The 27049-nt window shown below is 47.6% G+C and overlaps 1 protein-coding gene across 1 annotated transcript in view; it reads right to left on the minus strand.

Annotated features, from left to right (window-relative positions):
* Positions 1-385: 385 nt before the first annotated feature.
* The window catches only part of GPC3 (glypican 3), an 87486-nt gene continuing 60822 nt past the window's right edge, over positions 386-27049 (minus strand). The window contains exons 6-8 of the mRNA XM_087727112.1: positions 24689-24809; positions 18251-18407; positions 386-591 (exon numbers count right to left, since the gene is read on the minus strand). Of these exons, the coding sequence (XP_087583238.1) occupies positions 386-591; positions 18251-18407; positions 24689-24809 (484 nt within the window). The remainder of the gene's footprint in view (positions 592-18250; positions 18408-24688; positions 24810-27049) is intronic.

Raw genomic sequence — 27049 nt, forward strand, 5'->3', positions numbered from 1 at the left:
CTCACAACAAAGTGTATTTTTAAAAAGTTGCCCTGTGGTGTTTCATCCAGTAACTTTCCTCATTCCGATCCATTCAGGATGCCGTGTGCTTTTGTCATCCTAAACAGCACTGGGGGGGGGGGGGGGTAGGGGGAAAACGTTTACAAAATTCACAGGTGATACAAACCGAGTATTATTAACCCTTGCCATAATAACTGAACGAGGATTCTTCAAAAATATAAGCACTGGGTCTTATATGAAACCTCAAACGAGGAAATGATATTTTTTTTCGCTTTTAAAATAATAATAATAAAGTCCTGTTTCCAAAGTTGTTCTTTCCCGAGTGCTTCTGAAGGGCAAGAAAGAATTTACAGGGCGTTTTTCACAAGGCGAAAGGAGAAGGGATTCAGCCCGGATTGCAGCCGAGGGCCCAGTTGAAGTTGAAGAAGTTGGCCATCAGAAAAAGCCACCAGATGAGGACAGCGCCCACGAGTGGAAGATTCAGCGCTGGTTGCTTGCCGCTGAGGCTGCGCCCCGTCGTCTCTTGGCTCTGCTGGTTCACCAGCTGCCTGTTTGAAGGGGTGCCCTCGCTGTCCAAGTCGTAGGCAAGCTCTAGAAGGAAGGAAGGAAGGAAGGAAGGAAGGAAGGAAGGAAGGAAGGAAGGAAGGAAGGAAGGAAGGAAAGGAAGGAAGGAAGGAAGGAAGGAAAGAAAGAGAAAAGGTCACGTGGAAGGAAAGCTATAGAGCTTATGAACATTTAATGCCTTTTAATAAAATTATCAGTCTGAAAAGGGGCTACCAGTCAGCCTCCCTAGATAGAGCGTTCAGGAAACACAACCAGATGAGGTTATTTATCTATTCATCTATTCATCTATTCATCTATTCATCTATTTATCTATTTATCTATTTATCTATTTATCTATTTATTTATTTATTTATTTGACTTATATACCGCTTCATAGGGCTTTCAGCCCTCTCTAAGCGGTTTACCATTTCTTTTTTAGCAAATTGAGTCAGCAACTTGTCCCCACAGTCCGGGTCCTCATTTCACCCACCTCGGAAGGATGGAAGGCTGAGTCGACCTTGAGCCAGTGAGATTTGAACCGCAAAACCTGGCTTTGCCGGCAGGCCTGGGGGTGATGAGTTCCCCTCCCCTCTCGACATGTATGGTTGTGCGACTGTTGTTTACTTTTATTATTTGTATTTTGTTTTTTATGTTCCCCTTTTTCCCCCCCCTTGAATTGTTCGCCGCCCTGAGTCCTCCCAGAGAAGGGCGGCATACAAATAATAAAATTCTATTCTATTCTATTCTCCTCCGCAGCTCTTGCAGGCAACTCTAGCATGGGTGGTGAAGCAGGCCAGTCCCAAGAGAAAGAGCCCCTTCCCAAAGGTGGGGGACAATCCATGCCTCCCCTCCCCAGCCCTGCCTCTTGTGCTCCAGATTAGATAATCGGCTGACACGGGAGTCAATCATTAGCTCTGCTCCTCAGATGATGTTTCTCTTCTCTCTGCCCTGCCAAGCAGGAGGAAGGTGGGGCTTCAAGGAGATTTGATGGGTTTTTTTCTTTTTCTTTTTTGGGGGGGTGGGGTGGGGCGGGTGGTAAAAGCCACCAGGGAGTGTTGGGTTGCTGAGATACACATCTTCTGGTTTACGTTTTTTTTTTCCCCTTTCTTTTTTTCTGTACAGCAGTGTGACACACACCCAAAGCAGCCTGTGCTTGCTCCGACACGCAAGAGGAATGAGAGCGATTGAAGCTGAAAACCCGCGAAGGTGTCTCTTCCATTTCCATGTCAACAAAGGAAGAAGGGGTGGGGGAGAGCATCCCACCAGGAAAAGACCCCTGGAGTTATGCCTCCACAGACAGTTTGCCAGAGAGGAGCCCTTCCGAGCTGCCTTTGGTCCTGGGAGCTCCTGGAAGTCCAACTTTTGAGAGCCAAACATCCATGGGAACCGAAGCCGGTTCCACCACAAAACCGCGGTAGACTAAAGCGCGCTCGACGAAAGCGCGTACGTGACGTCATCACAGCGCGACGAAAACAGCACGCTGTGAGCGGGAAACTTAAAAATAATGCGAAAACCTTACCCTAACCCCCCCAAACCTAACCCTAAACCTAACCCTAAGCCTAACCCTTAACCTAACCCTAAACCTAACCCTATACCTAACCCTAAACCTAACGCTAACCCTTAACCTAACGCTAAACCTAACCCTTAACCTAACCCTAACCTAACCCTAAGCCTAACCCTAACCTAACCCTAAGCCTAACCCTTAACCTAACCCTAAACCTAACCCTTAACCTAACCCTAAACCTAACCCTATACCTAACCCTTAACCTAACGCTAAACCTAACGCTAACCCTTAACCTAATGCTAAACCTAACCCTTAACCTAACCCTAACCTAACCCTAAGCCTAACCCTAACCTAACCCTAAGCCTAACCCTTAACCTAACCCTAAACCTAACCCTTAACCTAACCCTAAACCTAACCCTATACCTAACCCTTAACCTAACGCTAAACCTAACGCTAACCCTTAACCTAATGCTAAACCTAACCCTTAACCTAACCCTAACCTAACCCTAACCCTAACCCTAACGCTTAACGTAACCCTTACCCTAACCCTAAACCTAACCCTTACCTTTATGTGAATCGGCTTGCTGTAAAAGTGCTTTTTAAAGCGCCCTTTTTTCCCCACGGTCGTATTTGTCGCGCTGCTGATGACGTCAGGTACGCGCTTTAATCGGGCGCGCTTTAGTGGAACGCGGTTTTGACGGGTCACGACCGAAGCCAACAGGGACCTGGCGGTTAGATTCAGAGAATGAGACGTCCATGTTGGAAATGCAACTGTCCTAGTTGCTTCCTCCGAGGGCTTCTCCGATCCCCCCAAAGATCTGCCATTCATTGCCTTTCGACGTCTGTTTTTGATCAAGAGGCCTGAGGCCTTCAAAGAAACCAGGCAGTGCTCAGCTGGCAAGTAGCCAATCACTGGGGAAGCCAGAAGGAAAACGGAGGCTGGCACACAAGAAAAAACCCCACATCTGTTGAGTGAGAACCTTGCACCTAGGTAGGCATCAGAGGTGGGTTCCTACCAGTTCGCACCTATTCGGTAGAACCGGTTCATCAAATCTACCGGACCAGTTAGAAGAGGTTCTACGAGTGGACCTGGAAAGCAGGCCACACCTACAGAAGAGGTCCCAAAAATTTTTGAAACCCACCACTGCTGAAGGGTTAGGGGTGCAAGGATCTTGTAACTTGACAGCTTTAAGACTTGCACGCTTCAATGCCAGAGTTCCTGAGCCAACGTGACTGGAGGAGGAATTCTGGGAGTTGAAGTCCACAAGTCTTAAAGCTGTCAGGTTTGAAGACCCCTAGTTTTTTTCCCCTAAAGGGTTAGGGGTGCAAGGGTCTTGTAACTTGACAGCTTTAAGACTTGCATGCTTCAATGCCAGAGTTTCTGAATAGCTACTTGGACCAACCTAAGTACTAATTCATAATTTCATATCCGGTCACATGGGCGGCAAGCCACTCCCACAAAGGAGGCCACACCCACAGAGTGGGTTCGAACAACTTTTGAAACCCACCACTGGTAGGCGTGGCCCAGCTGATGCCCAGCACCTTCTGATCCTCCCCATAGGAAGACATAAAAGATGGAGGCAAACACATTTGGGTTGAACTTTCATGGCAGGAACGCTCTCTCTTGGGAAGGGAAGGCGCGGAGGGACACCGGTTCACAAGTGAAGGTCCAGCGTTTCACCAGGGGGGATGAAAAGGCAGAAGGCCGTCCGGGGAGTGACTCCAGATCCATTTTGCCCAGAATGATGGTGGCAAACAGTGGTGGGTTGCTTATCCCGTTCCAACCGGTTTGGTTGGAATGGGGCCGGCGGCGTCCTCGTGCACGCGCGCAGTTCACGCATGCATCTTAGCGCCTGCGCGATGCTCCAGCTGCTCACGGAGAATCGTGCAGGTGCTGTATGTGCCATGCGCCTGCGTGGAAGCGCAGAAGCCTTCAGAGACCGGTAAGAAGCGCGGGCGGGCAGGCGGGCCCTTCGCCGTTCCCGGAGGTTACTTACTTCCGGGTTTGCCGACCAACCGGTTCGCGGGGACCACCGCGAACCGGTTGAAACCCACCCCTGGTGGCAGAGCAGAGGCCAGGGTATAAAACAGGAAGGCCCTCCCCTTTTTAAGAGCCGAAGTGGCGCAGTGGTTAAATGCAGCACTGCAGGCTACTTCAGCTGACTGCAGTTCTGCAGTTCGGCTGTTCAAATCTCACCGGTTCAGGGTTGACTCAGCCTTCCATCCTTCCGAGGTGGGTAAAATGAGGACCCGGATTGTTGTTGGGGGCAATAGGCTGACTCTGTAAACCGCTTAGAGAGGGCTGAAAGCCCTATGAAGCGGTATATAAGTCTCACTGCTATTGCTATTGCTGTTGCTATTTTCCATTTTGCACAGACCCCCGGAGAGGCTAAATAAGGAGGATTAATTTCCTTTGACCCTCTGAGTGGACAGATGTATTCATCTCGAGTGTCGTTCCCCCCCCCCTGGTCTTCAGAAGCGGGGGGCCTTCAAGACAAACCCCCGCCAGGCCCCCAACTCTGGCACAGGAACTTTGTTTCTTTTTTTAAATTTTATTTTGCAATGCAGACTCTGCTTCTCTTCTGCGGGAACAGGCTGTGCTGGGCGGCTCCCCCCCCCCCGACTCCCGCTGCGTCCTCGCCCCCTTTGAGAAGGAGCAGTCACAAGAGAGATTGCCATGGTGAAGGGAGGCATCGGGCGCCCACTCCTGCTCCCTTCCTCGCCAACGGTTCTTCCTGGCAAAGCCAGCCTGAACTTCAGCCGCCTGCTTATTCCGGGAGGTCCGTCACCTGCATTTCTGCTTTTTTTTTTTCCAGAATTCCGCCAGGCTGTTGCGGGTGCAAACTTCTATGCGTGCACAGTACTTGTGTATTACGTCAGGGCGGGCGGAGGCTCCCACACCTGCCGCTACCGGTTCGCCCAAACCGGAGAGAACCAGCCGAATCCCACCTCTGCTGTGCATGGCCAGATGGGCTCGTCGGTTTCATGTAGGTTCACGGGAGTGGGAAACGGACACCGGCAAGGTTAAAGCACATCCTGGTTTTCGTGCAAGCTTTAAAAAACGGGAGAAGGCGAGCAAAAATAAGATGGAATGAAATCCACGGAAGAGAAGGGGGGGGGGAGGAAAGAGGACGAATTCACTTCGCCTTGATCTGTAGAGCCAGTCATCCGAAAGGCGCCAAAACCGAGCCGACACATCTCTAAACTTGAGTTTAAACCTCAAGAGAATGTGCTCAACAGGATGGGCCTTCTCCGGGTGCCGTCAACTAGACAATGTCGTTTGGCGGCTCCTCAGGGGAGGGCCTTCTCTGTAGCTGCCCCGTCCCTATGGAACGATCTACCCCCAGAGATCCGGACTCTCCCCACTCTCGCGGCCTTCCGAAAGTCTATTAAGACCTGGCTTTTCCGGCAGGCCTGGGGCTGTTGGACCTGGGTACTTGAGAGACCGCCTGCTGCCAATTACCTCCACTAGACCGATTAGATCCCACAGATTAGGCCTCCTCCGAATTCCATCCGCCAGCCAATGCTGACTGGCGACTACCCGGAGGAGGGCCTTCTCTGTGGCTGCTCCGACCCTCTGGAACGAGCTCCCCGTGGAGATTCGAACCCTCACCACCCTCCAGGCCTTCCGCAAAGCCCTTAAAACCTGGCTGTTCCAACAAGCCTGGGGCTAAAGAGCTTTCGCCCCCCCCCTCGAATGGTATGGTTGTTGTGTGCTTTTAAATTGTGTACTGTTTTGTTCGTCTTTTTATCCCTTATCTGCATCCCCTTCCCTGACTTGGACTGTGAGCCGCCCTGAGTCCCCTTTGGGGAAAAGGGCGGCATATAAGTGCAATAAATTCAATTCAACTCAACTCTTAAATGAGGTCCAGCCCCACCAAGGTTGAGTGCATGTTGTGCCTTTTTAACTGCCTTGTCTCTTTATTTTTTTTAAAATTTTTAGTATTCTTTTAAATTGTTTTCTTTTTATGTAAGCCGCCTGGAGTCCTTCGGGATTGGGCGGCATATAAATTTATTAAACATTTAAACTGAGAGAGGGAAAGCAGCTTTTTCCAACAAGTGCCATCCAGGTGTTTGGACTACACCTCCCATTGCTCCCGAGCTAGAAGTTAGGAAGCGTAGCTCGGCCCCTACTGGAGGACACCGCTTAATCGCAAGACTAACTTTCCACTTAAACTGAGCGTAAAAGGATTAAAAAAAAGTTCCACGCAATCACGGAGATAATTGGACCGAGGAACCGCAGGGCGGAAGAGCCACGGGACTTCAAAAATCTTCTCCTCTGATGTGATATAATATAAACCTTTCCTAAGATCTCCATAAAATACAAAGATTGCACAGCGTAAAAGGTGTGCAACTGAATTCAAGATTATTTTATTTTATGTTTCCTTCCTTATTATCTATTAAGGGCATGACGCTAAAGACCGAACGCCTTATAATCCTCCATTCTATGCAGGCTGTCTGGAAGAAAACCAGGCTCTTATTAACAGGGTTAATATTAACATATAATGGCCTTTAAAGCTGCAAAAGAATCTTAAAATCCAGGTGGGACGAGGGCTAAACAATGCACAAAAGAACAAAGAATTGGAAGGATTTTTTTTTTAAGAGCTGCATAACAATTCCAAGGATTTTATTTTGACGGTAGGAAGTTGAGAGAGTATTGTGATCACATAGCAATAGCAGTAGACTTATATACCGCTTCATAGGCCTTTCAGGCCTCTCTAAGCGGTTTACAGAGTCAGCATATTGCCCCCAACAATCCGGGTCCTCATTTTACCCACCTCGGAAGGATGGAAGGCTGAGTCAACCCTGAGCCAGTGAGATTTGAACCGCTGACCTGCTGATCTAGCAGTAGCCTGCAGTGCTGCATTTAACCACTGCGCCACCTTGGCTCTTCACATCCTAGAATCACAAGAGTTGGGAGAAGGGACCTAAGGGGTCATCAAGCCCAGCCGCCTACGTGAGACATTCTACCGTGCTCGATATTGCCAGCTTCCATTTGAACAACCCCAGTGGAAAGGAAGAAACCAACTCCGTGCAGTCAAATCTATTTGGGATTTACTATACGGAATTATTTCTTTCATTGGCGCGTCTCTAAATCATATCCTTACTTTTCTTGGTTTGGTTTGGTTGATTTCTAAAGTAAGATGCACCTTAACCAGTGCCAACTTTCAGGTTTTCAGCCTGGGGATTTCTCTGCAATCCATTTGAAAAGTCCTTTCTGATCCGCCTTGAATGCTCCAAATTAGCCCAGCTCATTTCAAAGCGCCCTCCCCATTCCAAGCAGTTCGTCATCTGGAATTTCTTAATGGCCTTTGGAAGGGAGAGTGGGGGGGAAGGAGGAAGCTTTTCACGCCGGGCACAAACTTCATTCTTCTCTAACTCTTCCAGCCAACACAAACTTCGACCAGCGAAATAATGTCGAGATTCTTGAATGAAAAGGGGCTTAGCCATTCCTCCGCAGCGGTTATTTTTAAAGCCCAAATAACGTGGTTTTTTTTTTCTCTCCTAAGCGAGAGGAGACAAAGGAGGAGAGATGCAGAAGGCAACCGCGCCTGGGCCCTGGGTGAAAAGGGGCTTTTTCCAACAGGCAGCGGGGCACGTAATGAGCCCATTATCCGGAGCATGAAAAGGGAGACTTTCCAGGAAAGGAAATGGGGCATTGTAGCCTTGCCTTACACGCATGATGCTTGCTTCAGCGTTTCATTCTGCTTCCTTTAAAAACACCACTCCCGGACCAGGAGCCGAGGTGGCGCAGTGGTGAAATGCAGCACTGCAGGCTACTTCAGCTGACTGCAGTTCTGCAGTTCGGCTGTTCAAATCTCGCCGGCTCAAAGGTTGACTCAGCCTTCCATCCTTCCGAGGTGGGTAAAATGAGGACCCTGATTGTTGTTGGGGGCGATATGCTGACTCTGTAAACCGCTTAGAGAGGGCTGAAAGCCCTAGGAAGCGGGATATAAGTCTAACTGCTATTGCTATTGCTAATTTGGCAAAGCCTGGCCAGTCCCACCTATTCCCTTGCCAATGCTTCCTTTATAAGAGCCGAGGTGGCGCAGTGGTTAGGGTGCAGTACTGCAGGCCACTTCAGCTGACTGTTATCTGCAGTTCAGCGGTTCAAATCTCACTGGCTCAGGGTTGACTCAGCCTTCCATCCTTCCGAGGTGGGTAAAATGAGAACCCGGATTGTTGTTGGGGGTGATTTACTGACTCTGTAAACCGCTTAGAGAGGGCTGAAAGCCCTATGAAGCGGGTATATAAGTCTAACTGCTATTGCTACAATGGTCAAGGATAAGGCAAAATACTCATGTGGGAGATGGTACCCAAATGCCCCTGTAGGAGCATTTGTTCCGCATCCTCTTCTGAACCCATCTGCACCCCCCCAAAAGGGCCTGAAAGATAACCAGGAGCTAGACCAGCGACAACCAAGTTCAAGGCCACGCTCGGCCCCAGAAAATATTTGGGCAAAAGAAAAAGGGTAGATCAAATAGCAATAGCAATAGCAGTAGACTTATATACCGCTTCATAGGCCTTTCAGGCCTCTCTAAGCGGTTTACAGAGAGTCAGCATATTGCCCCCAACAATCTGGGTCCTCATTTTACCCACCTCGGAAGGATGGAAGGCTGAGTCAACCCTGAGCCGGTGAGATTTGAACCGCTGACCTGCTGATCTAGCAGTAGCCTGCAGTGCTGCATTTAACCACTGCGCCACCTTGGCTCTTAGATCAAATCCGGCGTGACTCACTCAACATCCGCCTCACTTTAGCAATGGAAATCCGGGTCCCTTGGTCATAAGTTGAGGATTTATCTGCAGGCGTAGACAGGATTGTAGAGATGGGGCTGGCAGAAAAGAGAGTTCTGGGTGGTCTTTCTTTCAAGGTGGGGGCTTGAGGAGTCTCAAGGAGGACCAAGCAGGACAGAAGCCCAAAGGCCCAGATCTTCCTTTTTTTTTCTCTCCTCCTTGCCTCTAAGTGGACAATCGTTTAAACAGGAGCCAGCCGTGGGCAGCAGCTGCCCAAAAAGCCAACACAATTCTAGGCTGCATCAACAGAGGGATGGAATCAAGATCACGTGAAGGGTTAATACCACTTTATAAGGCCTTGGTAAGGCCACGCTTGGAATACGGCATTCAGTTTTGGTTGCCACGATGTAGAAAAGATGTGGAGACTCTAGAAAGAGTGCAGAGAAGAGCAACAAAGAGGATTAGGGGACTGGAGGCTAAAACATATGAAGAACGGTTGCAGGAACTGGGTAGGTCTAGTTTAATGAAAAGAAGGACTAGGGGAGACGTGATAGCAGTCTTCCAATATCACAGGGGCTGCCCCAAAGAAGAGGGAGTCAAGCTATTCTCCAAAGCACCTGAGGGTAGGACAAGAAGCAATGGGTGGAAACTAATCAAGGAGAGAAGCAACTTAGAACTGAGGAGAAATTTCATGACAGTTAGAACAATTAATCAGCGGAACAGAAGTTGCCTCCAGAAGTTGTGAATGCCCCAACACTGGAAGTCTTTAAGAAGAGGTTGGATAGCCATTTCTCTGAAATGGAATGGGGTTTCCTGCCTAAGCAGGGGGTTGGACTAGAAGACCTCCAAGGTCCCTTCCAACTCTGTTATTCTAAATTCTTCCTGCGGCAGCTGTTTTTTGGTGCAGAGGAAATCATCTCCCCTTCTCCTCCATCTGCATCTTCAGAAAGGCAGGGACAGAGGGTGAGAAGGACAACAGACATTTTGAAGACACCGAGCCAAGTCTTTGGCTTGGCGCAACAACCTGTGGTTAAGGTGAATTTCCAGAGATGGCAAAAGTCCCACATCTGGAAAGGTCTCAGCCTGAAAGCTGGAGGAGAGGAGAAGAGAAAGGACCATAGATGGAGATGGAGGAAACAAGGCCCCATTTGCCCTGTGGGAGGAAGCCCAGATTTCGTTCTGTTCAGCCAGGAAGTCTCACTTAGAGGGAAACACTGGGAATTCTCTCTCCCGAAACACCTGGCCAGCCATGAGCCTTCACCAGCTGTGCTTGTCCATCCCAGGAGAGCTTCCAGATCGAGATTTCCTTTTTCATAAAAAAGGATGTTGTGCTCTTATTGTGTTCTTATTTGGGAAGAAGGGAGGCTGGAGATTGGAGGCGCAGAAGAGGCCAGAAGCTTTGCATTTCGACTGACCCCCCAACCCTGAGTTCGGCCATTAACAGTTGTGACCAGGAACCACTGCAAACCCCATGAGAGATGCAAGACGCCCAGAACACAAAGGGATGCGACACTAAGCTAGATTTGCAGACCATCCTGGTTTACTGTATCAAAATATATTTATATATCTATGTCTGTCTATCTATCTATCTATCTATCTATCTATCTATCTATCTATCTATCTATCTATCTATACTGTATATATCTATATGTCTATGTCTATATATCTATATCTATATCTATATCTATATCTATATCTATATCTATATCTATATCTATATCTATATCTATAACTATATCTATACTGTAAATATCGATATCTATATCTATCTATACTGTATGTATGAAGATAGATAGAGGATGGATGGATGGATGGATGGATAGACAGACAGACAGACAGGATATAGATGGATGGATGGGTGGATAGATAGATAGATAGGTAGGTAGGTAGGTAGGTAGGTAGGTAGGTAGGTAGGTAGGTAGATGATAGATAGATAGATAGATAGATAGATAGATAGAGATAGATAGAAAGAAAGATGATAGATAGATAGATAGATAGATAGATAGATAGATAGATAGATAGATAGATAGATAGATAGAAAGATAGAAAGAGATAGAAAGAAAGAAAGATAGACAGATGATAGATAGATAGATGATAGATAGATAGATAGAAAGATAGAAAGATAGATAGAAAGAAAGAAAGATAGATGATAGATAGATGATAGATAGATAGATAGATAGATAGATAGATAGAGATAGATAGAGATAGATAGAGATAGATAGATGATAGATAGATAGATAGAAAGAAAGATAGAAAGATAGATAGAAAGAAAGAAAGATAGACAGATGATAGATAGATAGATAGATGATAGATAGATAGATAGAAAGATAGAAAGATAGATAGAAAGAAAGAAAGAAAGATAGATGATAGATAGATGATAGATAGATAGATAGATAGATAGATAGATAGAGATAGATAGATAGAGATAGATAGAGATAGATAGATGATAGATAGATAGATAGATAGAAAGAAAGATAGAAAGATAGATAGAAAGAAAGATAGATGATAGATAGATAGATAGATAGAAAGAAAGATAGAAAGATAGATAGAAAGAAAGAAAGATGATAGATAGATAGATAGATAGATAGATAGATAGATAGATAGATAGATGATAGATGATAGATGATAGATGATAGATGATAGATAGACAGATGATAGATAGATAGATAGATAGATAGATAGATAGATAGATAGATAGATAGATAGATAGATAGATTATAGATAAATAGATAGATAGATTGATTGATTATAGGCAGGCAGGCAGAGAGTGTTTTAGCCTGCATTAGTTTTAGAAAGTTTTTACAAATAATATAAATGAATGCATTGGTAAAAAAATTAAAAAACCTTTTTTCAGGTACTGAGAATCAAAATCCTAACCGAAGCTTCCGCCATGGCCAATGAGTTCAGAGCAGTGGGGTGGGAAGGAGTTTTCTTTTCTTAAGTCTGAGACACTTGGGGGTGCCCTGTGCACCACATCTGAAAACGGGGGGGGGGGGAGAGAGAGCAACGTGGCAAACGTTTCCATGGCTTCACTGAAATTTTGTGCAACTTTTGAGCAGGGCTGAGGGTCCCCTGAAGATCTTCGGGCCAGAGACTAAGGGCAGCCCCAGATATAAAATCCAAGATTGGCTGTAGGAGCAAATCAAGTGCACCTGAAGCCGCTTGGAGTGGATGTGGCGGGAAGGATATTACTAACTTCCCACAAAGAGCGGTTCACGTCCCACTGGGCCACTCGAGAGAATGGCAAATAGAAACAGGAAAAAACATCTCCTGCCTCTTCCCCCCCCCAAAAAAAATATCCTTTGGCAACAGCTGCTAAAAAGGGCAGATTCTTCACACCCGACTCCTGGGGGACTCCCCGAATCCTGAAATAGGGACCAGGGGGAGGCCACGAGCGAGGGGGGTTGGCACAGGCGGGGCACAGGAGCAAAGGACATGGGGTGGGGGCAGAATCAAGGGAGAGGGAGGGTCTTCACGCTGCCATTATACCAAGGCAGCAGTGGAATATAGTCATTGTAGTTGTCGCCTAGCTGGAGAAGTTGGGAAGAGCTGGGCCAAGGCTCAACATTCTCAAACTGCTGGCTATTCCTGCAGCGTTTTTCAATTTTCACATTTCGTAGGTGCAAAAGGCAACAGAATTTATATATTATTTTCGTTGGTTTTCACGGGTGTAGGTATGCTGGTCTTGTTGTATTCGGGTCTTTTCATCTTACACGGGAAAAGACCTGAATGCAACAAGACCAGCGTGTATACACACACACACAAACACACCTTTGGTATATATACACCTTTGGAAGGAGAAGAAAATTATGTCTAGAAGTCTCTGCATCCCAAAACCGAAACCGTTTTCAATTAACCTTCCTACTAGCCTTCATTTAGCAATAGCAATAGCAGTTAGACTTATCTACCGCTTCATAGGGCTTTCAGCCCTCTCTAAGCAGTTTACAGAGTCAGCATATCGCCCCCAACAATCCGGGTCCTCATTTTACCCACCTCGGAAGGATGGAAGGCTGAGTCAACCTTAGCAATAGCAGCAGCAGTTAGACTTATATACCGCTTCATAGGGCTTTCAGCCCTCTCTAAGCGGTTTACAGAGTCAGCATATCGCCCCCAACAATCCGGGTCCTCATTTCACCCACCTCAGAAGGATGGAAGGCTGAGTCAACCTTGAGCCGGTGAGATTTGAACCGCCAAACTGCAGATAGCAGTCAGCTGAAGTGGCCTGCAGTACTGCACCCTAACCACTGCGCCACCTCGGCTCTTTGGATGTGGTGGCTCAGTAGCTAAGACGCTGAGCTTATCGATCAGAAGGTTGGCAGTTCGGCAGTTCGAATCCCTAGTGCTGCATAACGGGGTGAGCTCCCGTTCCTCGTCCCAGCTTCTGCCAACCTAGCAGTTCGAGAGCAGGTAAAAAACGCAGGTGGAAAAGAGGAACCACAGCGTTCCGTGCGCCTTCGGCATTGAGTCATGCCGGCCACATGACCACAGAGACGTCTTCGGACAGCGCTGGCTCTTCGGCTTTGAAACAGAGATGAGCAGCGCCCCCTAGAGTCAGGAACGACTAGGACATATGTGCGAAGGGAACCTTCACCTTTACCTTAGCCTTTCATTGCTGGTGGTTCACAGTAAGGAATTGTGGGAGTTAAAAGCAGAGGCGTGGAAATCAAAATCCAAAAAGACGTGGAATCATTAAACCTTCCGCGATTGCAAAGGTGTGTTTAAAAAGGCGCCTCGTGAGACCTTTTTTCAAAGCAAAGAAAAAAAAAAGGTGAATCCGACAGGCCCCAAAGGGAGTCGGATTGTACCCTCGCCACACAATTCTGACAACCGGGCCACAGAGTTGTTTAAAAACACATCAAATGCAGAGGCACCGAAAACTCTACCAGGAAAAAAAAAAACCACAGTTCTGCCTTCAAAGCAAAGAAAACGAGAAAAGTCTTGAGGTGGTCCAAAGAAACTTAAAAAGGGAAGGGAAAAGAAAGCAAAAAGTTGTTTTCTTTTTCTTTATGGTACATTTTATAAGTGGACGGAGAAATCCCAATTTCCTAGCGAGGTCCTCTTCCTTTAAAAACATACACAAACACACACACGCCAGGGGGAGATGACAAACTTTTCAGCAAATGGATAAACACCTTTGGAAGGAGAAGGCTGGGATTTTGGTTTTCAGGGGAAAAGGATCCGTTTGGTGTTTGTATTCAGCTTCTCTCCCCTGTTGGGGTGGAATTAACATCTTGTAAAAAACAGCCAGCTATTGCAACTTGCCCGGGATCCAAAACACTACGAGGAACCCCCCAAAATTTCTTCTCCTCCTCTTCTTTCTTCTGCTCTTCTTCCTCCTTTTCTCCTCCTCTTCTTCTTCCTTCTCTTCCTCTCCTTCTCTTCTTCCTCCTCTCCTCCACCTCTTCTTCCTTCTCTTCCTCCTTTTCTTCTTCTGCTCTTCTTTCTTCTCCTCCTCCCCTTCTTTCTCTTCTTCCTTCTCCTCCCCTCCTTTTCCTTCTCCTCTTCCTCTCCTTTTCTTCCTCTCTTTCTCTTCTTCCTCCTGCTCCTCGCCTCCACCTCTTCTTCCTTCTCCTCTTCCTCCTTTTCTTCTTCTGCTCTTCTTCTTCTCCTCCCCTTCTTTCTCCTCTTCCTTCCCCTCCCCTCTTTTTCCTTCTCCTCTTCCTCTCCTTTTCTTCCTCTCCTTCTCTTCTTCCTCCTGCTCCTCGCCTCCACCTCTTCTTCCTTCTCTTCTTCCTTTTCTTCTTCTGATCTTCTTTCCTCTCCTCTTTCCCTTCTTTCTCTTCCTCTCCTTTTCTTCCTCTCCTTCTCTTCTTCCTCCTGCTCCTCTCCTCCACCTTCCTTTTCCTCCTCTTCTTTCTCCCCCTCTTCTTTCTTCTCCTCTCCCCTTCTTCCTCCTCTTCCTCCCCCTCCCCTCTTCTTCCTTCTCCTCTTCCTCTCCTTCTCCTCCTCCTCCTGCTCCTCTCCTCCACCTCTTCTTTCTTCTCCTCCTCCCTTCTTCCTCCTCTTCCTCTCCCCTCCCTTCTTCTTCCTTCTCCTTTTCCTCTCCTCTTCCTCCCCACCTCCTTCTCCTCCCCTTCCTCCTTTTCCTCTCCTCCTCTTCTTCCTTTTTTCCCTTCCTCCTCTCACCCCCCCTCCTCCCCCCCGCCCTTCCCACCACAAACCGCCTGCCTGCCTTTTCACACCGCTGGTATGTCTCCAGGCCTAAACAGGACGAACCTCCAGATTGTAAGCAGGCCCACACACAGCCCTCCAGATTTGGCATTGAACCCAATTCACACAACTGGGGGAAATGAGTGACACAACCCGACAACTCCTGAAGGAGCACCCTGGGACTCTGTTTGCTGTAAACACCGTCCCTTCCGACCGGCTGAAAAGTCTGCCTGGAGATCTGCTCTCTGGTCGGCTGGGACGGAAACAATGCTCCAGTCATTGAGTTAATTCAGGATTTCCGGCGTTCTTCCTCCCCGTCCTCCTTTCCACGTCAACGGCAAGGCTGCAGCCTGCAAAGTTCTTTATCTCGGTCATTGCAAGAAGCATCCGTTCGGGATCCAACCCCCGTGGCCCAACAGAAGACCCTGTCCTGCCTCAGTAGCCGAGCGGGCTGGTCCTCTCCCCGTCACCCCCACCCACGGGTGCCAGGGGCGGCTGGAGAAAAGGCACCTGGGGCCAGGACACTTCCGGGGTAGAAGTCCCTGGCCAAGGAGGCTGAGCCAGATTCCTTCGGCTGCTAATTAGGCCCCGAGAATCTCTTCTTCTGTCTTCTGGGTCTGCCCACCCACCCATTTCAGCGCTATGAGTCAGTTTTAATTGCTGTTGCCAGCTTGTTTTGCTGTTGACTGCCCTGAAATTTACGATAAATTAGTTGCTTGAAAGGCAAAGATGATAAAATCTCCCCCCCCCAAGATCCTGAAGTGTGCTGAGAAGATGGCTTAATCCCTTGTTTTCTCTTCTCTTCTCTCTCTGTCTCCTGCATCAGTCCTTCTGCTTAGAGCAATGAGGACTAGAATCCTTCTTTCTCTCATTCACCCTCCTTCCCTCCCTCTCCTTCCTTCCCTCCCTTCCCCCTTCTTTTTTCCCCTCCCTCATTCCTTCCTTCCTCTTTCCCGTCCTTCCTTCCCCCTTCCCTTCCCCCCTTCACTCCCCTCCTTCTTTCCTTTCTTCCTTCCCTCCCTCCCTTCCTCTTTCCCTCCTCCCTCCCTTCTTTATTCCCCTTCCTTCTTTCTCTTCCTTTCTTCTCTCCCTTCCTTCCTCTCTCCCTTCAATCCCTTCTTTCCTTCCTTCCTTCCTCCCTCCCTTCCTCTTTTCCTCTCTTCCTTCCTCCCTTTACTCTCTTCCTTCTTCTTTCTCTTCCTTCTTTCCCTCCCTCCCTTCCTCTTTCTCTCCCTTCCTTCTCCCTTCCTCCTCCACTCCCTTCCTTCTTCTTTCTCTTCCTTCCTCTCTCCCTTCATCCTCCTCCCTTCCTTCCTCCCTCCCTTCCTCTTCCTCCCTCTCCTCCTTTACTCTCTTCCTTCTTCTTTCTCTTTCTTCCTTCCTTCCCTCCCCTCCCTTCCTCTTTCTTTCCCTTCCTCCCTCCCTCCCTCGCTTCCTTCTTTTTTCTCTTCCTTCCTTCTCTCCCTTCCTTCCTCTCTCCTTCAATCCCTTCTTTCCTTCCTTCCTCCCTTCCTCCTGCTGAATATCCCAACCATCCAAGGCTGCTGAAGAAAAGCACGCATAATTTTCTAAATTCTCCCTTTACTAACAAGCCTCTGTATCAATTCGGGTCTGTTCCTTACACAACCCCCAGAATAACGTGGACAGTCTTGTGCCTCCAAGCCCTCCCGCAACCACGTTCTCCAACGAACCACGTTCCCCGCGGAACCCCCCGCAACGGTTGTTCCGACTGCCTGCAAAAGCCACCCCAAAGGACCACCAGCGACCCTCTTTTTTTCCCTTCCCCTCCCCCCCCTAAATGAACTGCAGGTCGGGGGAGGCTGCTAATTCGGAGCAGAGCAGCAGCCGAGATGGGAGAGATGATTTCGCAAGATTCTCTTCCGTGACCCCAAAGAGCCCAACGGTTTCCCCTCCTCTTCCTCTCTCAGCCTTGGAGCCGGGGGGGGAGTGGGGGAGTGGGAGGGAAGAAGGGTGGGAAGCTTTTCGCTTGGGAAATCCAAGTCAGTTCGAAAAGGGGCTCAACCCCCAGCTGGCCGGCTCTTCTTCCCGCAGCCGCGGCTCATTAAAGGAAGAAAATGTCATGAGATCGAATCACGGTTTTGGTCTCTCCGGGTCTTCACTCTCCCTAGCAAACCCACTGGATCTTTGTGTGTTTGTGTGTGTGTGTGTGTGTGTGTGTGTGTGTGTGTGTGTGTCCCCATCCTCCTCCCAACCTGGTTCTCAGGCCAAGGAAGGTAACCCCAGCTCTGGTTTCCCCCATGCCTTTCATCCTCAAGAGTGTTTGATTTAGAGAATAAGGATGTGCAGGCCTGCCAGTCACTCAAACACACACAACACACACACACACAACACACTCTCTCTCTCACACACACACACACACTCACACACAGACAAGAGACTCTGACAGGCAGCCCCCCCCCTCCCCTCTGCTTCCACTCTGAAGTGCCAGGTAATTGTGGCAGATCAAGGGGAGAGAATTGATGGAAGCATCTGGGCCCCTTTGAAACATTTTCTATATTTTTCCCTCTTTCAACTTGAAAAGCTCCCAGGACACGATTCTTCCCAGGTTCAGTTGCTTTCGGGGCCGTGGGAAATGGGCGACTGCTGGAGCTTTGGAGCCCAGAAGGGAAGGTGGTGGGGTAGTCCAACATTCACCATGTGTGAGGTCAGCCAGGAAAGAGAGAGGAAGGAAGGAAGGAAGGAAGGAAGGAAGGAAGGAAGGAAGGAAGGAAGGAAGGAAGGAAGGAAGGAAGGAAGGAAGGAAAGGGAAACTATTGAGAAAGGAAAGGAAGGAGAAGGAATGGAAGAGAAAGGAAAGAGAAGGAAGGGAAGGAGAAAGGAAAGGAAAGAGAAGGAAGAGAAAGGAAGGAGAAAGGAAAGGAAAGATAAGGAAGGGAAGGAAAAGGAAAGGAAGGATAGAGAAGGGAAGGAAGGGAAGGAGAAAGGAAAGGAAAGAGAAGGAAGAGAAAGGAAGGAGAAAGGAAAGGAAAGGAAAGGAAAGAGAAGGAAGGGAAGGAGAAAGGAAAGGAAAGGAAAGAGAAGGAATGGAAGAGAAAGGAAAGATAAGGAAGGGAAGGAAAAGGAAAGGAAGGATAGAGAAGGGAAGGAAGGGAAGGAGAAAGGAAAGAGAAGGAAGAGAAAGGAAGGAGAAAGGAAAGGAAAGGAAAGGAAAGAGAAGGAAGGGAAGGAGAAAGGAAAGAGGAAAAAGGAAAAAGGGAAGGAGAAAGGAAAGGAAAGAGAAGGAAGGGAGGTTGAGGACTCCCTGCAATCCCATCTTGACTGCCACCCTCACACGGCCCAACTCCAATTCCCCATTACCTGCCAAGAACCTCAACTGGTTCTTCGCTTTCGATTCGCCCTCCCCAGAAGCCTCGTGGCAGGCATCTTCGTCATCGCAATCTCCGCTTTCGGCCCCCTCCTCGTCTTCAAGGCGCTCCAGATTTTTCCGGCGAGAGGCGGAGGTCCCTTTGAGCAGCTGGAAGGAGACACGTCAAGAGGGAGATGGCTTCAGAGGAGGACAGAAAGCCCCTTCTCTTGCTCCGAGCCAGTCAGAGGGACGAGATCCTGGCTGCTCCTGGGTTTATTTTACCCAGAGAGGGTCTCCGAGCACCAGGAGGGATAAAAAGGGGTCTCCAATTTTATTTTTCCTTCCTTTCTTTCTTTTTTTGCACCCCGCTTTTATTATTTTAACTCAAAGCGGTGGACGCATCCCATGCGACTTCCTCCTCCTATTTTCCCCATAACAACAGCCCTGGGAGGTAGGATGGACTGAGAGAGAGAGAGAGAGAGAATAGAAAATAGAATAGAATAAATAGAATAGAATAGAATGAATAGAATAGAATGAATAGAATGAATAGAATAGAATGAATAGAATGAATAGAATGAATAGAATAGATAGAATAGAATGAATAGAATGAATAGAATAGAATGAATAGAATGAATAGAATGAATAGAATAGAATAGAATAGAATGAATAGAATAGAATAGAATAGAATGAATAGAATGAATAGAATGAATAGAATGAATAGAATGAATAGAATAGAATAGAATAGAATGAATAGAATAGAATAGAATAGAATAGAATAGAATGAATAGAATAGAATAGAATGAATAGAATAGAATAGAATAGAATAGAATAGAATAGAATAGAATGAATAGAATGAATAGAATGAATAGAATGAATAGAATGAATAGAATGAATAGAATAGAATAGAATAGAATAGAACAGTTGAAAAGGACCTTGGAGGTCTTCTAGTCCAACCCCCTGCCTAGGCAGGAAACCCTCTACCGTTTCAGACAAATGGCTATCCAACAATCTTCTTAAAGACTTCCAGTGTTGGGGCATTCACAACTTCTGGAGGCAAGTTGTCGCACTGATTAATTGTTCTAACTGTCAGGAAATTTCTCCTTAATTCCAAGTTGCTTCTCTCCTTGATTAATTTCCACCCATAGCTTCTTGTCCTGCCCTCAGGTGCCTTGGAGAATAGCTTGACTCCCTCTTCTTCGGGGCAGCCCCTGAGATATCGGAAGACTGCTATCATGTCACCGCTATGCCTGCTTTTCATCAGCCTAGACAAAAGGCAGAACTAGAACTCACCGCCTCCCGCTTTCCAGCTTGGTGCCTTAACCACTAGGCCAAACTGTTTCCCCTTAGACAAGAGTTGGACCTACAAGCCACGCTCAGCTCCTCGGATTCTAGGATTCCGGGATTCCTCTCTTCCCACCCAGACCTCCCTCTGGCGGTTTCCTCTGATTTTAAATAAATGCGACCAAGGGGAGCTGCTCTTTCGGTTCAGCGTCCTTCTGCGGGGCGAGGTGGCACCCGGAGAAGGCCATAATCAGCAGGCAGAAGGGCGCAATAAACAGGTTGTGGCCTAATGACCATTTATGCAGCTGCAAGAGTTGAAGTGGCAGAGCTAGCCTCTCCCCCACCCCCCACCCCCGGTTGCCAAACCAAAACGGTGAAGGAGAAGCAGACCACACAACTCAGAAGCAAGGCAGCCAAGTCCGGGCAAGGACTTGTGTGTGTCATCGCACAGAACACACAGACACACACAGCTGTCTCCACATCGACCCCAAACGACCGGGACAGTGATGGAGAACCTTTTCGGCTCCATTATAGCAATAGCAATAGTTAGGCTTCTATACCGCTTCATAGGGCTTTCAGCCCTCTCTAAGCGCTTTACAGAGTCAGCATATTGCCCCCAACAACAATCTGGGTCCTCATTTTACCCACCTCGGAAGGATGGAAGGCTGAGTCAACCTTGAGCCTGGTGGGATTTGAACAGCCAAACTGCTGAACTGCAGTGCTGCATTTTAACCACTGCGCCACCTCAGCTCTTATCTCTCATCAGCTAGCCGTACCCTTGCTGGGATTTGAACCTGGGCTGTTTTTACATGTTAGGCAGTTGTATTAGCCTCTAAGCCACAAGCTCTCCTCCCTTATCGGCTGAGCCAAGGAAATAAGTAAGTGGTTATGTCAAGAGGGAATCCATACGCTCCCTCCCATATTTGGGTATACCAGATGCTTTGACATAACACTTACTTATTCCCTTGGCTCAGCTGATAAGGGAGGAGAGCTTGTGGCTTAGAGGCTAATACAAGGAGTGGCTCTCGGTTGGTGTGTGTGTGTGTCAACCGAGAGCCACTCGTTGTATTAGCCCCTAAGCCACAAGCTCTCCTCCCTTATCGGCTGAGCCAAGGGAATAAGTAAGTGGTTATGTCAAGAGGGAATCCACAAGCTCCCTCCCATATTTGGGTATACCAGATGCTTTGACATAACACTTACTTATTCCCTTGGCTCAGCTGATAAGGGAGGAGAGCTTGTGGCTTAGAGGCTAATACAACGAGTGGCTCTCGGCTGGTGTGTGTGTGTGTCTGTGTGTGTGTGTGTGTGTCAACCGAGAGCCACTGATGAATAATAAAAGCAACTGTGCCATTTCAATCAACTCTAAGGGGAAGCCTCCTACTCACCCAAACATTAAACATAAAAGAAAGCCAGCCGATGGTGACTTCAATGGTGGCGTGATGAAGGAGAATTTCAAAAGGACGCTGGAGTCCTTGGGGGTTGGTTTGAAATTGGTCAGAGAAAAGGCAGAGATAGCTGGACGGCTCTGAACGAGGGTTTTTCTATATTCTTCTGAGGCACGAAACGTCTCCTTTAATTGAGTCTGCACGGCCGAGAGGCATTTTAATAAAAGGAGACATTCCAAGGATCGCGCTGAGATGCTTGGCATACTTTTCTAGAACTTTGGAGCATCAATCAAAGTTCAGGGTTGGGAAAGTTGATAAGGACTTTCCAGTTAAAACGACAAGCAGAACTGAAGCGGGGGGGGGATGGGAAGAGAGGGAACGGGTGGGTCGAGATGGAGAAGAGAACAAGAGAAGATTGGACTTCCTTCTCATCTTCCATTCCTTTGCTTCTCCTCCTCGTGATCTCCTTCAACTGAAAAATCCACAGGTCGGGGTTATTTCTCAAGAAGCTGCTAGCCAGAGATCTCCAATCTTCTTGCCCATCTTCCACAGTTCCCAAGGTGGGAAGCGATCAAGGTGGGTTGCAAAAAATGTTTGGAGCCTCTTCTGTAGGTGTGGCCTGCTTTCCGGGTCCACTGGTGGAACCTCTTCTAACCAGTTTGGCAGATTTGACAAACCGGTTCTACTGATCCAAGGTGGCGCAGTGGTTAAATGCAGCACTGCAGGCTACTGCTAGATCAGCAGTTCAGCGGTTCAAATCTCACCGGCTCAGGGTTGACTCAGCCTTCCATCCTTCCGAGGTGGGTAAAATGAGGACCCAGATTGTTGGGGGCAAGAGGCTGACTCTCTGTAAACCGCTTAGAGAGGGCTGAAAGCCCTATGAAGCGGTATATAAGTCTACTGCTATTGCGAACCGGTGCGAACCCACCTCTGGAAGCGATCGTGGGAATTGTGGTTTTTTTTTTTAAACAAAAAACTCTTCTGAAAGGGGCCATACGTGGGGAGGCTCTGCTGGTTGGATGTGAGATCAGTTCATGCATCATGGGTTTTCTTTTCTTTTTTTGGGAACCACTCTGTGGGTGTGGCCTCCTTTGTAGGAGTGGCTTGCCGGCCATGTGACTTGGTGGGAGTGGCTTGCCGGCCATGTGTTTTCTTTCTTTCTTTCTTTCTTTCTTTCTTTCTTTCTTTCTTTCTTTCTTTCTTTCTTTCTTTCTTTCTTTCTTTCTTTCTCTCTCTCTCTCTCTCTCTCTCCTTCCTTTTGTCTCTCTGTCCCTTTTTCCTTTTTTTCTTTCATCTCTCTCTCACTTTTTCTTTATTTCTTTCTTCCTTTCTTTCTTTTTCTCTTTCTCTCTCTGTGTGAGTCTGTGTGTGGGGGGGGGTTTCATAATTTTTGGAACCTCTTCTGTAGGTGTGGCCTGCTTTCCGGGTCCACTGGTGGAACCTCTTCTAACCGGTTCAGGAGATTTGACAAACCGGTTCTAGCGAACCGGTGCGAACCGGTAAGAACCCACCTCTGGAAGCGATCGTGGGAATTGTGATTGTTTTTTAAAACAAAAAACTCTTCTGAAAGGGGCCATACGTGGGGAGGCTCTGCTGGTTGGATGTGAGATCAGTTCATGCATCATAGATTTTCTTTTTTTTTGGGGGGGGGGAACCACGACTGATTGGATAATCCATAATAGCTGAGCTCCCACAACCCTTAAAGCCCTCAACCATGTTCCCCAGTCATGAGGTTGGCATGTGGTCTTCTGCATAAGCCGTGGAGGCCGGGCGCTGATGTGGAAGCCCTCCGGGTTAAGCCTCGGTCTGTGAGCTGACTCGAGGGCTCGATAAACGAAGTTGGTTGATTGCTGCGGGGTGTTGCAAGATGCCCAGCCCCCCCCCCCCACACTTTTCCTTGTTTACTTTTGACACACTCCTGTTAGGTTGATTAAATGCCCCCACATGTGGTGGGGCTCCTCAAAGAGAGATCTGCTCCCTTTGAAATCCAAGAGAGGGGAGCCAAGGTGTTGAGGAAACGCCAGTCTGGACAGCTGGCAAAGGGGGGGGGGTGACAACAGAGGCAACAGGGCTCCCCAGCTAAGCTCCAAGCGACTTTTCTATCTCAAACCCTGGCAAAGAAATTTAACCCAGTTAGAGAGCCCTTTGCCCAACATTTCGGAGCTCCAGACCAAGTTTCAGTCTAGCTCACTCACGGTAGGGATGGGAGAAGCCCATCTTCCTCTTCTTCGCCTCCAAGGAACATTAGATGGCGCGGTGGTTAGAGTGCGCTACTGCGGGCTCCTTCGGCTGACTGCAATTTGGCAGTTCGAATCTCACCAGGCCCCGCTTCCCGTGTGGGGCACAATTCAAGAGGACTAGCGCCTTGGCAGAGCCCAGAAAAGGGAAGGAACCGTGTTGCAAAATTAACAGGCAGGGTGGGTTTGGCTGACCCCCCCCCCCTCAAAGATCTGTCGAGATATGGAGGGCTTGAAATATTTCCCAGGTTTAACTTCTGTGTAACCTCTGGGGTGCAGACGGAGTGGGGGGGGATAGCATTTCCCTCCCAGCCGGCTCAACTCTAGCCCTCTCCTCTCAATTCCACCTTTTTCTGCAAAGCCCTCGCTGGAAATGACTTATGAATTGCAAATTAGGGAGATGGGTGTTTGATCTCCCTCTTTTAACCCCCTCCTTCCCCCCTCCCATCTCTCTCCAGCCCCATTTATCTCTCTTCACACTTAGAAATGGAATAAACCCCTGCCCCTCCCCCCCCCAATCGCTTCGCAGGGTTATTTTAATGGCTTTCTCCAAGGCGGGCAATTAGGGAGAGGGGGTGTGTGACTAAATTTGGAAAGAAATGCGTGGACTCCTTATTATGAAGGAGGTCTGGAACTGGAGAGCGTAATCTTGAATAGGTAGAAGTTTACACCGGACATAATCGTAAATAAAATCATTTGGAGATTAGTCTTGCAGGAAAAGCCACGAGCTCCAGGTCAAACCAGATGACTTTCAATCTCTTCTCCAGCTCCCCACATATTTTACTCTCAACTTTTTCACTGGGATCACCCACATCGATTAATAGAGGGAGGGAGGAAAGGGGAGGGAGGGAGGGAGGGAGGGTGGGTGGATGGAAAGGGAGGGAGGAAGGAAATTGTGGAAGGGAGGGAGGAAAGGGAAGAGAGGGAGGGAGGGAGGAGGGAGGAAGGATGGAAAGGGAGGGAGAAAAAATGGAAAGGGAGGGAGGAAGGAAATTGTGGAAGGGAGGGAGGGAGGAAAGGGAAGGGAGGAAGGATGGAAAGGGAGAGAGGAAAGGGAGGAAGGATGGAAAGGGAGAGAGGAAAGAAATTGTGGAAGGGAGGGAGGAAAGGGAAGGGAGGAAGGATGGAAAGGGAGGGAGAAAAAATGGAAAGGGAGGGAGGGAGGAAATTGTGGAAGGGAGGGAGGGAGAAAGGGAAGGGAAGGGAGGGAGGGAGGAAGGATGGAAAGGGAGAGAGGAAGGAAATTGTGGAAGGGAGGGAGGGAGGAAAGGGAAGGGAGGAAGCAAGCAAGGAAGGAAGGAAGGAGGGAAGGAAGGAGGGAAGGTAGGAAAACTAACTAACCTGCAGAATGCTAAACCACGAACAGTGGTTTCAAACCTCAATTGCATGTCAATCTGCAGTCAACATGGCACACCCCATAACTGCTCAGCCCCAGGTGCCAACCCAGCCCACTCCCTTCTCCCTGACCTTGGCAACTCCAGCTCAACCACCTGCCCCACATCCTGCCCCCCCACCCAGCCCTCCAAGAGAAGGCAGCAGCCCTCACCTGATTGATGTGCTTCAGCTTGTCAATGATCTGGCTAATGACCGGCTCGGGAGTTTTGGCCTTGGCTTCATGCTGTCCGGAGTGAGGTCGGCCTCCGTTCCTGGTAGCTGGGTGGCTGTATCTGTGGAGGGAGGAGCCCGAAGATCAGGGCACAAAGGAGAGCACCGCGTTTCACTCTGCATTCGCCCGCACCTGATGCCAGGAGGGGCCCCCCAGGTGGGTGCGGAAGCAGAGCCGGCTTTGCCAGCTTCAAATCTGGATCCCTTCCCAGACCTTCCCAGGGTTTGAAGCAGGATCCTTTCTGGTTCTTCAATATTTTGAGCCCATTTTATCATACAATCTTTAACTAATTCTGTTTCCGAGTCCATCTGTATTAATACATTATATATCCTCTTTATATGCATTAAGCTTTGATCTCTTATTTGTTTAAACAAATTATCCTCAACTTGGATAAAACCAATTTTTTGATCTGTTTTCCACCTAGCCTGTAATTGCCCATACTGGAACCATGTTTGAACTACCTTCTCCTCTTTTAATACCTCTAAAGATTTTAATTGTAATACTCCCCTTTCCGAGGTGAGAAGCTGTCTGTAAGTAATTCTGTCCTGTTTTTGTGCTGTATTCATATTTTCAATTGCGTGTCTAGGAATTGCCCACATGGGTATCTTGTCATTTAATTTATATTGGTATTTTTTCCAGACCCGCAGTAAAGCATTTCTTAAAATATGACTTTTAAAATTCTTATCCAATTTTTTGTTGAATAACAGGTAAGCATGCCAACCATATACCAGATCGTATCCCTCGATATTCAATATTCTATCATTGGTCAAATGAGTCCAATCACTAATTACAGATAATGCCACTGCATCATAATATAGTTTTAAATTAGGTAGTTTCAATCCTCCCCTCTCACGTACATCTTGCATTATTTTCATCTTTACCCTCGGCTTCTTTCCTGCCCATACAAATTTGTTGATACCCTTCTGCCATTCTAAAAGATTCGCATCTGAAGCAGGATCCTTTCTGAATTCTTGGACTCCGGAAAGGTTTGGTGTCCCTCAAGCAGAGCTAAAGCTATTCTGACTGCAGGATGGTCTTCTGAAGTCTGTGTTGGACTTCATAACCCATCCTCCGCAGCCTGCCCTGCCCCTCCAATTCGGTGGACCAAGAGTGGGACATGCTTTGAACCCCGGCCAAGGTCTGGAGGCCAGGCAGCTGTTCTCCTGCTGCCCCCTGCTGGAATTGCGGCCCTGTTGCATGGCAAAAGGCGCACTTTCATGCCCGGCTCCCATCACGCTTGGGCACAGAGCAAACGGTTTCTTTGCTGCAGAAACAACAACCACCCCAGGCAGAAAGAAGTGGAGAATGCAAAACACAGGGGGCAAATTCTCTTCCTTTTGCCCTAACATCACTTCAAAGTCTTTGCTGAAGCTCCAGGAACTGCAGAGCTGGGCGGGAGGAAGAAAGGGAGGAAGGGGGCTGGGGGGGGGAAAAAGCTAGTTGGTAATTTGCTAACTGTAACTTTAATTAATTTGCTTCCTGAGCATCCAACAACATCCAAAGGTTGGGTCGTTTATACTTATTTTTAATATATATACACGTGTGTTTGTGTGTGTGTGTGTGTGTGTGTGTGTGTGTGTGTGTGTGTGTGTTGCATTTGGGCTGATAAATAAATAAAGGGAGACTAGTATAGATCTATTTCAAGCTATTTAGCTCTCATCAGCTAGCCATACCCTTATTTATCCGCACAAATGCAACACAAATTTAACAAAGACAACAGTAAAAATAATGGCTTTCTGTCGTGATGGTCTCTTGTGACGAGCCGATAGACAGAGAAAGGAAGCAGTATGCCTCCTCCCATATTTGGGCATACCAGGGGTTGTGACTTTAAATATATACCTTTCTCCCTGGCTCAGCTGATAAGGAGACGAACCCTGTGGTTTAATGGTTAACACATCTGCCTACAGCACAGGTTCGATTCCCAGCAAGGGTATGGCTAGCTGATGAGAGCTAAATAGCTTGAAATAGATCTATACTAGTCTCCCTTTATTTATTTATCAGCACAAATATGACATATATATATATATATATATATATATATATATATATATATTATATATATATATATATATATATATATATATATATATATATATATATATATATATATATATATATATATAATGTTATATATAACATAACTTTTCAGAAATGTTCTCTTTACAATTTTTATTTCCAAAGGCATAAACTATCCAATTGTGAGCCTCTCCAGAGGTGGGTGTTTTGTATCGATTTGCTGCCACTTGATTGTGGTCCAGATGTTGGCCGACCAGATCTTATAGCCCTGTGTTTCCATATGTG

The sequence above is a fragment of the Thamnophis sirtalis genome, unplaced genomic scaffold, assembly GCF_051295495.1.
Source record: "Thamnophis sirtalis isolate CommonGarterSnake01/CBP01778 unplaced genomic scaffold, rThaSir2_p1.2 scaffold_13, whole genome shotgun sequence".
In the NCBI taxonomy this organism is placed as follows: domain Eukaryota; kingdom Metazoa; phylum Chordata; class Lepidosauria; order Squamata; family Natricidae; genus Thamnophis; species Thamnophis sirtalis.